This window comes from Microtus ochrogaster, linkage group LG4 (assembly GCF_000317375.1).
Source record: "Microtus ochrogaster isolate Prairie Vole_2 linkage group LG4, MicOch1.0, whole genome shotgun sequence".
NCBI classification, from domain to species: domain Eukaryota; kingdom Metazoa; phylum Chordata; class Mammalia; order Rodentia; family Cricetidae; genus Microtus; species Microtus ochrogaster.
The window spans coordinates 64,750,466-64,763,921 of record NC_022030.1 but is presented as its reverse complement, the minus strand read 5'-3'; the positions used below and the strand labels follow the sequence as shown (position 1 = coordinate 64,763,921).

General features: G+C 55.0%; 2 protein-coding genes across 6 annotated transcripts in view; both read left to right on the top strand.

Annotated features, from left to right (window-relative positions):
* The first annotated feature begins 2,263 nt into the window (after positions 1-2,263).
* On the top strand, positions 2,264-6,956 carry Prss56 (serine protease 56). 2 transcript variants are annotated; one of them, XM_013351729.2, is made up of 13 exons: positions 2,264-2,377; positions 2,937-3,044; positions 3,363-3,416; positions 3,503-3,692; positions 4,041-4,140; positions 4,227-4,386; positions 4,607-4,749; positions 4,961-5,120; positions 5,265-5,444; positions 5,526-5,681; positions 5,776-5,838; positions 6,144-6,250; positions 6,554-6,956. In XM_013351729.2, the coding sequence occupies exons 1-13, from the start codon at positions 2,275-2,277 to the stop codon at positions 6,767-6,769; spliced, it is 1,740 nt and encodes a 579-aa protein (XP_013207183.1). In that variant the 5' UTR covers positions 2,264-2,274; the 3' UTR covers positions 6,770-6,956. The 2 variants fall into 2 exon arrangements, with proteins under 2 accessions (XP_013207183.1, XP_005361842.2); XM_005361785.3 differs by having other exon boundaries at positions 2,350-2,377; positions 4,961-5,123.
* A 2,071-nt stretch (positions 6,957-9,027) lies between these two features.
* Positions 9,028-13,456, top strand: part of Chrnd (cholinergic receptor nicotinic delta subunit) — a 6,199-nt gene continuing 1,770 nt past the window's right edge. Inside the window, exons 1-9 of one of the 4 annotated variants that reach the window (XM_005361749.2) lie at positions 9,028-9,088; positions 9,327-9,472; positions 9,834-9,878; positions 10,453-10,562; positions 10,730-10,885; positions 11,087-11,199; positions 11,727-11,927; positions 12,390-12,501; positions 12,584-12,698. In XM_005361749.2, the coding sequence (XP_005361806.1) occupies positions 9,037-9,088; positions 9,327-9,472; positions 9,834-9,878; positions 10,453-10,562; positions 10,730-10,885; positions 11,087-11,199; positions 11,727-11,927; positions 12,390-12,501; positions 12,584-12,698 (1,050 nt within the window). In that variant the 5' untranslated portion in view covers positions 9,028-9,036. Of the gene's footprint in view, positions 9,089-9,317; positions 9,473-9,833; positions 9,879-10,452; positions 10,563-10,729; positions 10,886-11,086; positions 11,200-11,726; positions 11,928-12,389; positions 12,502-12,583; positions 12,699-13,456 lie in introns of those variants that run through there. The other 3 variants (XM_005361748.1, XM_005361750.2, XM_026786429.1) reach the window with 3 other exon arrangements.

The window sequence follows — 13,456 nt, the reverse complement described above, 5'->3', positions numbered from 1 at the left end:
CCTTTATATGTTCCCTTTCCCAACGTGACCACATTAAATAAGTCTATCTCTTTGATTGGTGTGTTAGTAACAAGTGTCCGAGCCTAGCTTGTGGCTATGAAAACCCAGTCTTTTATTTTAAAACCTCCAGTAACACAGACTCCTCTCCCTCTGAGTTAGGAACAGATGAAGGAAGACAGCCTTTTATTTTATAAGAGATATAGTCCTGCTTTGTGACCCAGGCTAGCTTCCAAGTCCTGAGGCCATACAGCCATCTTGCCTCCACTTCCTGGAATTACAGGTGTGCACCACTGCACCCAGAATTTTTTGGAGAGACTATGGTTGGGGACTGCTGCACCTCATGTAGTCACTGCCAGTTACAGGGCAGGAATGCAAGAGAGCCAACAGAGCACAGCTCTCCCCACCTCCTCCTGGTCTGTCCTGACTTGTTTTGTTGTGGGGAGTGACATGCAGGGTGCAGATGGGGACACAGGGTGACCTTTAATGATATCTGTATGACCCCTGATTTCTCCTCTCCCTTTTTTTCCCATCTCCTTTCTAGACAGCCTCCCCCCTACTCTCTTTTCTGGAGCAGACCAGCTGGCTGCAAAGTGCAGAGCCTCCTTCCATCCCCAGTCCATGCCCAAGAAGCTAAGGGCTTAGAGGTGGCCACAGACAGAAAGGACACAGCGCGGAGGGGAAGGCATCTCCACAAGGACAGGAGCCCGTACCGCTCATCACAGGCATATGTCAGGCTCAGTCCCTGTGCTGGGGACCGCACAGGGACAGGGCAGACAAGCCCTGCTCTCCTACAGGTGGCAGATGACCAGACTCAGAAGTGCAGATAGTCCTGACTACCTTGGACAGAGGCGCGGGGGAGGGGGGGCATCTCAACTTGTAGGAGCAGACATGAAGTCACTGAGTTTCCGCGCCCTGCCCTGTGTTGTGTGGGTGAGAGAAGGGTCTGCTCCCTTCTGGTCATCAGAGCCCTGAAAGCCTGATCTATGCCAGGGAGGTAGAGGGAGGAAAGATGGGCTCCATGCTACCCACTGGCTTGGTCAGGTTACGGCAGGAGCGCATGAACCACACCTCTCTATTGAGAACTTGGAGACCACCTAAGATTTACCCTGTGATATACACAGGCGACTCTGATCCCTAGTGTCCTTAAAGTCACACAGCAATCCATAAATAGAATTTTCCCACCTTCCTGAATGCAGTGTGTGAGTAACAGAGGGGAGAGTGGGTAAGTAGTGTGATAAATAGTCCTTTTGAAGAGAGCACAGCCCCTGGTCACAGTATGTCCTAATTCCTGTACTTAAATACTTAACCAAAGTTAACCTTGTGGCCAGCCTAAACCGAGGTTTCCGGGGGAGGGGAGTAATTTTTTGTTTTTACCCAAAGGCCCCACCCTAGCCCAGGTATTCACTGGATACCAGGACAGCTGCCTATTTATGGAGTCTCAAGACTCCCTCCTCCCAGATCAAGGTCACAGCAACTGAAAACAATGCTGGACAGACTGAGCAGGCAGGGACAGGGGTCTGTGAGAGGCTCAAAAGCTGCCGGGCCCTGCGCTCCCTGAACTGGGCCACAGTGAGGCCTTTCATCTCCCGCCTTTGCCTCTTCCCACCCCGCTACCCCAGTGCAGCAATTAAGGCGCAAATTAGGATACTTTGATCATCTTTAGAAATGGCCACATGGAAGAGGCGCACTGCCAAACAATTAGGGACAAGGGGCTGGGCGTTCAGTGGCTTGCTTAGGGGGTAAGAATGCACAGGACACCCACCCCATCCCTTGCTCTCCTCCCTCCAAAGAGGGCCTGCCCCCAACATAGCAGTGAACTCCCCAGGGGGGACAGAAGCAGATGGGGATCCCCCTCCCAAACCCTGCCCACCAGTCTCCCTCTGCCTGGCCCCCAGCCCAACCGTCGGCTTTTCATCCCGGGCTCAACCTCTTTGAAGCAGCCGCAGTAACAAGGGCTGCTTTGACAGAAGTGGGGGGACTCAGAGCCGGGATGATGAAACTTCAAAGGTGAGGGTCGAGCCCACTACCTCATTCCCTTGCCCAGGCCTGGCTGCCCTCCCACGCACCCCCCCTTCGGTCCTCTATAAAGCCCCCAGCACCATTTCCCTGAGGGCTCCCGGGAGGTGAGGGCCAGGTGAGGTGCAGACCACCAGAAATGGGTCATTCGGTGTAAGGAAACAGGATTGGGTGGTTTGAGGAACACAAATCCTGAGCCCAGGAAGAGGGTGGATTCCAGGAAGAGGACAGGGTCTCCTGCCTCGGCCCCGGGTCACCATGCTGCTGGCTGTGTTGCTTCTGCTGCTGCTACTGTCCCCAGACTCCCAGACTGCCCGCGGGCATCCGCTGTACATGCGCCTGTCCCCCGGCACCCTGCAAGGTGAGCCTGGTCGATCTGAAGAAGCCACTTCTTCAGGATGGGAGGGGCATAGGGAAAATGAGGCCTTGGGCAATGAAGATAAACTTGTCACTCTCACTTATGAGGTCCTGTGGCCCTGCTAAGCCCACCTGCTGAGAGGAGGGGCCTGGAGTTGAAATATAGGAAGGAAGGGAGGGCAGACAGCCTCACCCAGGAAGCAGAGGCACACAGTGTTGCCAAGGGGTTTCTGAGTTAGCGAAGTCAGACATCCAGGACAGCATGCCTTGGCAGTTCAGTCCCCAAATAGATAACTCAACCACATTTACGAGGTACCAGTGGGTAGTGATTCTCCTCTGAAGCCATTAAGAAAGAAACTTCTCAGAGATTCCGGCCCAATTCAATTGAGCAGTGGAAACCATTTGCCCTGGGGACTGGGCCTCAGCCCCTGGTCCCTCTCCCTATCTCTACATGCCTGGTGATCCAAGAGCCTACCCTGTTTCTTCACCGTCTCAGGGTCCAGGGAGGCTAGACTGAGGCCGTATGTCAAGGAGACATGACTTTGTGTCCCATGTCCCAGCAGTTTTGTCCGCCCAGGGGACTCAAGCACTGCAAGCTGCCCAGAGGAGCGCCCAGTGGGCCGTAAAGCGCGTGTTGATGGAGATCCAGCACAGACTGCATGAATGCCAAGGTTGTACCAACAGGGCTACCCCACCCACGTCCCACAATTACACGCTATTACAGGGGACTCATTCTCTTGTCCATGCCCACCTCCTGGGGGTCAGACTGGTTTTGAAGGTCCAAGTGGAAGGGGTATGCCAAACTTGAGGCATAGCAGGGAGGTGGGGACAGCGTGGGTTCCTGTGGTCTCAATTCACAGCTGCTCAAACCTGTGTGATAGGGGTGGCCCAGGAAGGGTGTGGTTGAGAGAGAGACAAAGCTCAGAGCCAGCGTAGGGAGAAGGTCCGCGATAGGGCGGCAGCGAAAATCACGAACTGTTTCTCAGCAGGACTTGGGCACCCCAGACTTCAAACCTCCCTCCTCCAGGACCCACCCGAGTTAGGTGAGACTTCTTCTGAGGAGAGAAGTGGGTCTTAATATGAAGACAGCTAGAACTTGTCCTTCATGACGCCATTTCTGCTATTCTAGGACCTTGTGGCGAAAGGCGCCAGGGCGTGGCCAACGTGACCCGGGCTCATGGCCGTATAGTCGGGGGCAACACAGCTCCATTCGGGTCTTGGCCTTGGCTCGTGAGGCTACAATTTAGGGGACAGCCACTATGTGGCGGCGTCCTGGTGGCTGCGTCCTGGGTGCTCACGGCTGCACACTGCTTCGCCGGGTACGTCGTCGAGAGCCCAGGCACCTGCCCAGCAGGGCTACCCAATCCGGAAGGAGTCTAGCACCCATGGGCCAAAGCACGGCAGAGCAGGTCTCTGCTGCCCCCTAGCGGAAGCAGGCTCCCAGCCCTGGACCTCAAAATGCCGGCTGCGGAGAAAACCCAGGATGGGAGAATACCGTGAATATCCTGGGAAGCCTCCCCTTCAGAGGCATTCCTCTCTGCCCCTAGGACCGCAATAGCCACATTTGCAGGCTCACTGCGCCGTACGGGTGCATAAGGGGCTGAGCCTCAGAGAGAACTTACAGCACCTCTGTCCCTGATGCGTGAAACCTTCTGCTTGTTCTGCAGTGCCTCGAATGAGCTGCTTTGGACTGTGACACTAGCTGAGGGCCCCCAGGGGGAGCAAGCGGAGGAAGTGCAGGTGAACCGCATCTTGCCCCACCCTAAGGTGAGATGACATGCGCTGTGTCCTCGGAGTTGGGAGCAGCACCTCAAACTCTCTTCCTTGATATTGTACTGTCACCCGCTCTCCAGTTTGACCCGCAGACCTTTCACAATGACCTGGCTTTGGTACAGCTGTGGACGCCAGTGAGCCCAGAGGGGCCAGCGCGCCCCATATGTCTACCCCAGGGCTCTAGGGAGCCTCCTGCCGGCACCCCATGCGCCATTGCAGGCTGGGGAGCCCTCTTCGAAGGTATTGCCAGCTAGGGCCTGGGTAAACTTCAAGTGGTAGTGGTAGTGGACGAACCAGCGGGGGCGTGAAAGAAAGCGAAGGAGATGGAGTTTGGGGAGGCTAGGATGATGTTCCAGCTCACAAACTGAAAAGAATCTAAGAGGGCAAGTGGGGGCGGGGAGGAATCTCAAGGTGAAGCTTCTGCCCTCCAAACCCGGATCGCCTACATTCTTTCCCGTAGATGGGCCCGAGTCTGAGGCGGTGAGGGAGGCCCGTGTTCCGCTGCTCAGTGCAGACACGTGTCAAAAGGCCCTGGGACCTGGGTTGCGTCCCAGCACCATGCTCTGCGCTGGTTACCTGGCCGGGGGCATCGACTCATGCCAGGTATGAGCTCAGACTGAAAGGGTGCGCTAGATGCGCTGCTCCCCTTGACAAGATAATCCTCTTCTCTTTGGGGTCTGGCTGACAGCTTCTACCAACTGCTACGTCTTCGCTAATAATATGAAAGGGGATCCGCCTTCCCTATCAGGTACGAGACAGTTATAATTCAGAGACATGGTGAACGTATTGTTCTTTGTTGGCTCTGGTCCCTTAGGGTGACTCCGGAGGCCCTTTAACCTGTTCCGAACCCGGCCCGCACCCCAGAGAGGTCCTCTTTGGAGTCACCTCTTGGGGGGATGGCTGTGGGGAGCCTGGGAAGCCTGGGGTCTACACCCGTGTGGCCGTGTTCAAAGACTGGCTGCAGGAGCAGATGAGTGGTGAGCGCCCCCTGCCTACAATGGTCCCTCAGACTGTTCTGGATAAGCCAGTTTCCATCCGGATGCTCTGGCCTCTGGAGGAGTTGAGGGTGAGTGACTAATGGACCCACACACAAAGGGTGATCTGTCATCTGTTTGCAGCGGCCCCCTCCACTCGCGAGCCTAGCTGCCGAGAACTTCTAACTTGGGACCCCTCGGAGGAGGTGCCAGCCCCGGACGTAGCAGGGCTCTGTGCCTTCTACGCGCGCCTGTGCCCGGGATCCGAGCGCTCCTGTGCGCGCCTAGCTCTCCAGCAGTGTCTGCAACGCCGACGGCGGTGCGGTTAGTCCTGTTTTCCCAGGTCGGGGTAAGGGACGGCCCCTCACCCCGGGACGGCCGCTCAGACCTTTGTCCCACCCTCAGAGCTGCGGTCGCTGGCTCACACACTGCTCGGCCTGCTGCAGGGCGCGCAAGAGTTGCTCGGCCCTCGGCCGGGGCTGCGACGTGGAGTTCCCGCACCTGCACCGTCGCTCCGGGCCCCTCCTGGCCACAATGTTCGTGAACAGCGGTTACACTCAGGTATCTCGTGTGTCCCAGTCAGGCCTAGGCCCTAGAGTCCAGGAGTCGTGTTCCGTCGCCGAGGCGTGCACCCTAACCCCACAGTCTCCTCCAGGATCGCGAGTTGCAGGGACGTGGTTCCAGAAGCCAAAGCCAGAGCGGCGCGCGGAAACAAAGGGTAATGTCGCCCCCTGCCGGCCTTCTTCTAGAGAGGTGGTGGATCGTCTGCTAGAAAGCCCTAAATGACAACAGAGAAGACCACTATCTCCCTCTCTTCAAGGATAACTTTTTAGGGAGACTGTAACCGAGCCCTCATTAGTGTCAGTCAGATAGAGGCACTCTGCCTTGAATGACCATGGAATCTCTGCCAGCCTCAGTTTCCCCATCTGGAGCCCACAGAGGATGCTGGCCCTAGGATATATCCATCCCCAGCATCCTCTGCTGTCCTGTTTATGACAGTCTGGGAATCTCCCCTTCTTGTAGGCTGCCCTGGGCTAGAGTCTCTGCAACAGAAGTTGGCGGCCATTCAGCGAGCACATGCCTGGATCCTACAGATCCCAGCTGAGCACTTGGCCATGAACTTTGACGAGGTACGTCCCCAGGCTGCCCAGGCTCCTTCGCAGTGGCGTGGGAAGGATCACCTGACTGGAGACCAGTGCAGGGAAGGGAAAGGGGAGTCCAGCTTTCGGGGGATAGTGAGCTGGGATAACAGGTGGATATGAAGAGGGGAGGTAGAGAGGTAAGAGCAAAAGGGCTCATGAGGACATCCTCTTGATCAGGAAATTAGGGAAACTTCAGGGAGAGGAAGGACAAGGGGCTAGGATCTAAGTGGGTTCCTAGGCTCCAGGAGGAGGGAGTGACCCCAGGTGTGTCCTGACCTCCTCCCTCTGCAGGTGCTGGCCGATCTTGGCTCCAAGACTCTGACAGGGCTCTTCAGAGCTTGGGTGAGGGCCGGCTTGGGGGACCAGCATGTGGTCTTCAGTGGGCTGGTGGGCTTGGAGCCTTCTACACTGGCTCACAGTCTCCCACGGTTGCTAGTGCAGGCCCTGAAGGCCTTCCGCTCAGCTTTCCAGGCAGAGGAGAGCGCCAGGGACCCTGGATTGGTGTGAGACAGGGACAGAGGCTGGCAAAGGAGCACCACCACCAACTCCAGCCTCTGGTTTGCTGACACAGGAAGCCCTGTGAAGGTCACACTGTCCCCAGGGGCTAAGGGGGTTATATGAGATATGACAAGCTCTCACTGTCCCAATTGGTCTTGTATGTGTGGATAGGATGGGGGTCCTGTACCTCGCATGTCTTCCCAAATGTGTCACCAGACACAGCTGCTCTAATAAATGTTATTTATGATCTACTTTAAAAATTGGAGATTTATTGGGAAGAGAAGAGGGGGCGTGAGATGGGAGGGGGCAGGGGCCAGCCTCCAGAAGCAGTTAGCAGAGATGACAAAGAAGCTGGAAGGAGCCAGGAGTGGTGGCTCATGCTTGCAGTTCTAGCACTCTGGACACTGAGACAGGAGGATTGCTATGAGCGGGGAAAGTGCTGCACACACATAAGGCTCTGGGTTCAGGTCCTCTGCACCCAGGTTAAAGCTATGGATGCAGCAGCACACCTACAGCCCCAGGCCTGGATGAGGAGGGGGCAGACAGATCTCAGGAGGCTGCTGGCCATTCTAGCTGCTCCAGGCCAGCTCTAGGTTCAGTAAAGAGGCTCTGTCTTGAAAAGTAAGGTGGAGAGGGGTGCAGTTGGATCTCAGCAGCAGCTACAGAACCTCAGTTCTTCTGTGGCTTTCCTTGTCTCGCTTCTGGAAACACGGCCTCTGGTGTGGCCGTCTCAAGTGGCTGATCAGTGACATGAAGGTGTGCAAATCAACCACGTCAGAGGGAATGGAAAGCAACACTGTGCTCTTCTGCCTGAGTGAGGACAAGGACACCATCCTGGGGGAGGGCATAGAGATGCAGCAGGTGACGTGGGCCAAACCTATGCTAAGATGCTGCCAGACCAGGGCTGCACTGTATCCCCTATGGTACAACCTGAGATCATTGACAGCAAGAAGGACAACCTGCATTTCATCTTCTGTGTCTCTAAGAGTGTGCCCCACCCCTGCGTGTGAGCAAAATGACCCACGTCAGCTCCAAAGATGCCAGCAGGAAGCTGACAAGTGTCTAGCATGAGGTATAACAAATGAGTACAAGGATGGCTGTATCCTGACAGCTGACAGTGACAGCATTATCTCCCTGGAAGGCAAGTCTTTAGGAGCCACCTCCAACCCCCTACTTAGAACAAAGAACAGCCTCAGACCTGCCAATGGGTGTTGCAGGCAGCTACCTTCTTGCCAGATCCTACGGGCATCCCTTCACCCCATCACCAAGGAGTCTCCCTGACCCCTAGACCAGCAGCCTCCCTCCGTCTCTGATAGTTCTAGCTTTCTCAGACTGCTTTCCTCTTGTGTAGAGCCTCACGATGCCTCAGGCACCCAGTTTGAAGATATTTTATTTTTGTTTGGAGACAGGGTTTCTCTGTGTAACAGCTCTGGCTGTCCTGGAACTAGCTCTGTAGACCAGGCTGGCCTCGAACTCACAGAGATCTGCCTGCCTCTGCTTTCTGAGTGCTGGGATTAAAGACATGCTCTACCACCACCCAGCTTAAATGTAATATCTTTAAAGACAAAAAGAATGCCAAGTAAAGGTGGCAGGCTATCGAGATAGCTCAGTCGGTACAGTGCTTGCTTTACAGGCCTGGCATAACCTGAATTCACCTCCGGAACTGAATTAGCCTCTAACCACATACACTGTGGCAAGTGCACAGCCACACTCTCATGTACCCACACACACATGCCAACACACACATATTAAATAGAATAAAAATTTTAAACCAGGTAACATGGAAAACAATAGAATGATCTCCACAGGCCCACACACAAGCACAGACACACGTGTATACACACTAGACACATGTTCACACACCATACACATATACCACATGCATAAAAGAAGCTGGAGGTAGGGCAGCTGCTAACATGCCTTTTACCTCCCAAGTGACAGCTGCTAGCCATGGCTACCAGCATCCTGCACACACACACACACACACACACACACACACACACACACACACACACAGTATGTGTCCCCACCCTCCACCACCACCCTCCCAGCCCCCACCCTCCCAGCTATCTGTGTCAATCCCTGCCTGGGATCTTTGCATCCTGCCCTTGGGCTCCTGCCCTAGCTGGCAAGCCCCACCCCCTCATCACCAGCCTTGAAGTATCTGATTGCATTTCCGGCCTCTTCTTTCCTAACCCCCAAGCCAGCCCAGCACCTGTTCCATTCCACAGCCAACAGACTGAGGGAAAGACATAAGCCCTCGTCAGAGGTGGGGGATGGCAGGGCCAGTGCCCACACTGGGGCTGCTGGCTGTTCTTCTTGTGTGTGGTAAGGGTGGACATAACCCCCTTCCCAGGGGCTCTCTGTGCCTTCCTGCTCCCCCCCTGCATGGCCCCCTCCCTAAGGTTATGCCTAATTCCCACTCCCACTCGGGTCTAACTTCGGGTAACCCACTCCCAGGGAGCCGTTGGCTTCCCTCTGCTCTACCCTGACCCAGCAGGACCACAGCAAAGCTTCCTTTCTGGGTCCAGTGACCAGACCCTGTTCCTCTCCCCAACCTCCCCAGGCAGCTGGGGTCTGAATGAGGAGCAACGGCTGATCCAGCACCTGTTCAAGGAAAAGGGCTACAGAAAGGAGCTTCGGCCGGTGGCTCACAAGGAGGACAGAGTGGACGTTGCCATAAGTCTCACCCTCTCCAACCTCATTTCCCTGGTGAGTGGACCGTGCTGGGCTGGGCTGGGGAGAGAAGGGATAGTCGCTCTAGGCTGACCAGCTCCCCCTCCTTGAGACATGCCTGATTATTCCCCACACCAGAAGGCACCTCAGGCCCATGGCTACCCAAAACCATCATCTCTGCCTCCCACGGCCACTGCTATGCTCCCCCAGGACTCACTTCAGCACCTTCTGTCCACGGCTTCTCCAGTCTGTCGAGCCACCTCTATCCGTTGCTCTAGCTGGCTGGCACCGGCCCTTCCAGCTGCCATGGTCCCCTGGAATTAAGGCAGATTAGTGAGTGAGTTTGGGTGAAAGTTTGATGGGAACCTTTAGGGACAGCCCTCTTGTCTGATTACAGAAAGAAGTGGAGGAGACCCTCACCACCAACGTGTGGATGGATCACGTAAGGACACCCTGCTGAGGGTTCTCACTTCTGCTGGGAATCCACAAGCTCGCGTGGCATTCCTCTGGGAGGGCTTGACTACACGGAGCCCAACGATAGTTCCTAGGACATGTCCAAGAAGGCTAGGGCTCCCCTGTCCTAAAATTGCCACTCTGTCCTGACTTGCTTTGTTGTTTTGAGACGGGGTTCTCTGGTCATATTTCTCTGACTGGTCTAGAACTTACAATGTAGACCAGGCTAGCCTCAAACTCACGGAGATTCCTTTACATCGGCCTCTGGGATTAAAAGTGTACACCACCCCATCAGCCTCTGTTTGCACTAGAAGTCACTCTTCTAATCAAAATATCAAAACTGGTAGAGGTTTGTAACATCAAAACACGCCTGCCCAGGATGGAAACTGTGCTCACATCCTACACAACGAACACAGGCCTGACTCTCACTCTTTAACTAGTACCCCCCAATTTTTTTTGTCCCAACTCCCAGGTTTTGCTCCATCTTCCCTAGAGAAGCGAGAATCACTGGGGAGGGTGGACAGTGGCAGAGCCCATTTCTGATGTGGCTTTTGGATGTCTAGGCCTGGATGGATAGCCGGCTACAGTGGGATGCTAACGACTTTGGGAACATCACTATCCTGCGCTTGCCTTCTGACATGGTGTGGCTGCCGGAGATTGTGCTGGAGAACAAGTTGAGAGGAACTCTCCCAGACCTCCCTCCCCATCCTGCTTCCCTTCCTTATGTCCCATGGTCTGCACCTCCAACCCTGCCCGCCTGCCCTTCCTCTCCTGCCTCCTCTAGCCCTGCTAGTTCCCGGTTGCATAGGGCACCCAGTGATCGTGGTCCCCATCCCACAGCAATGACGGCTCCTTCAAGGTTTCTTACGCCTGCAATGTACTTGTTTCTAATTCGGGGTCTGTGACCTGGCTGCCACCCACCATCTTCCGCTCCTCCTGCCCCATCTCGGTCACCTACTTCCCCTTTGATTGGCAGAACTGCTCCCTCAAATTCAGGTGCGTCCACTTGAGACACCCAGCCAGGGGCAGGAGGTGGTGAATCAAATGCTCTCGGCCAGAGACCTTGGTCTCGTGCTGACCAGAATCCCCTCAAACCATGGCCTTCCCCAAGTAGCCTTTCCCCCTCCGCCACCACCTCCTGCCCTTAAAGCCCCACTCAGAGGCTCATGCCCACTCTCTGCCTATGGCTCCCCCCAGTTCACTCAAGTATACAGCCAAGGAGATCACGCTTAGCCTGATGCAGCAGCAGGAGGAAGACGGCCGCACCTACCCCATCGAATGGATCATCATTGACCCTGAGGGCTTCACAGGTACATCAGAAACCATGGCGGACTGGCCCTGAAGACACATACATTGTGGATGTGCACACACTCACACCAGCAGCTCACACACTCACATCTGTACAAGCAGGGATGGCCATGCAGACACAACCTATACACCTACGTTTACTGACCCAAAGAGACTCCAAAGAGCAGATCTGAAGGGAACAGAGACCCACTCATCACTACCTCCCTCAACACACACAGGAGATACTTGTGAGGATAGCAGGGACTCTGGATGGCTTCAGCTGCTGAGTTGTTTTTTTCCAAGAAGATAGAGAAAAACAAAACAGACAAAAAACTATAAAAGAACCCCCAGAAAAAGTCACAGAGAAAAACTTCTTCCTCAGAAACTGAGCCTGCTAGCCCAGCCCCCAGCGGTAGACCCCACAGCACCCAAGAGTCCTCCCTCATCTCCCTCAGACAGTACCCTAGCCCTTCATTCTATACCAATGGTCCCTGGCCCCATGGGTTCCCTTCTCCAGCTTGATCCCGAGCTGTCCTTACACCTTCCTTAGAGAACGGGGAATGGGAGATAGTCCACCGGGCCGCCAAGGTCAATGTGGACCCCAACGTCCCGATGGACAGCACCAGCCACCAAGATATCACCTTCTACCTCATCATCCGCCGCAAGCCTCTCTTCTACATCATCAACATCCTGGTACCCTGCGTGCTCATCTCCTTCATGATCAACCTGGTCTTCTACCTGCCAGGCGACTGTGAGCCTCAAGTCCCACCCCCTGCCTCCCTGGCAGCCTCTCCCAAGGCCGCCTAGTACAGGTGTTCCAACCCCGCCCCTCTCTCCGTGGTGAGGGGGGTCGATGACTCCGGATGACTTTGTGTATAAGTACTCAGGCAGGAGCGGCAGGCAGGCCTGGCTGCTCTTTGGTTTCTGAATTGCATTTTGGAGGTTCTATCGGGATGCCTGGGAGCTTTCTGAGTGGCAGGCGCCAGGCACACATAACAGTTAGTATTGATCACTTGCTTACCCAGGGCTGTGCTCGCAATGCTTTGAGAAACAGGGAGTTTGAAGTTAGGGTGCTTGTCCAGATATCTCAGCTAATAAGCTGTGGGTCCCCTAAGATACTGACCATGGTATTGTGAACAGTGGTAGCAGGGCCCAGCTGTTGGGGACCTTGTGGTCTCAGAGAGTGAGCTTCCAACTAGGCCCTACTCTCCAGGTGGAGAGAAGACTTCAGTGGCCATCTCGGTGCTCCTGGCCCAATCTGTCTTCCTGTTGCTTATCTCCAAGAGGCTGCCTGCCACATCCCTGGCCATCCCCCTACTAGGCAAGTGAGTACAGCCCTGCCCACACCCAGCCCTGCCCATGCCTCTGCCCTTAGTCCCCAGTTCCAGGCATGGTGTGTACCCTCAGGTTCCTGCTCTTCGGCATGGTGCTGGTCACCATGGTTGTGGTGATCTGTGTCATCGTGCTCAACATCCACTTCCGAACACCCAGTACCCACGTGCTGTCCGAGGGAGTCAAGAAGGTGAGAGTCTGTCTAAAGTTGGAAGCCAAGGCCTGGCCAGGAGGGGCGGTGAGAATGACGGGTATACGGAGATGTACGAGCCACAGAAGCCCTGGTCCTGTGGTGCAGAACGAGGACCGGGGTTCGATCCTCGGCCCCACTCAACTTTAAAAAAATCAGGGGCCAGTTAGATGGCTCAGTAGGTTGGGGCATTTGCCACCAAGCTTGACCACCTGAGTTTGATCCCCAGGAACCACATGGTATAAGAGGAGGTAGGGGACACTTGCGCACGCAAGCGCGCACACACACGTGTGACATAAACAAATGCAATTTAAAAAGTAAAACAAGATTACTAAGTAATTTTGGTGAGGACACAGGGCACAGTGCTTGGGACAAGGCTGACTTTTGCTCTAAGGCCAGCAGACTCTTCTGGAACAGGTCATCTCCATGATGATGGTTCTGTAGTTCTTTAATGGCTTTTGCCTTTAATTGCTTGAAGGGGGAGCTCAACGTTTGGACTTTTATTTGTTTGAGATGGGATCTTACTATACAGCTCATCAAAAAGAGGGGACCCGTGTATATAGTCAGTTGGTAAAGGGCTTGCCTAGCGTGCACAAGGCCCAATGCTGAATGTGAACCCAGTCTGATGGCCCAGGCCTACGATCCCGGTGGGAGGATCAGAAGTTCAAGGTCATTCTCAGCTACGTGGTGAGTTCTAGGCTAACCTGGGATACAGGAGACCTGACTCGAATAAAGAAGAGGAGGAGGAGGGGGGGGAG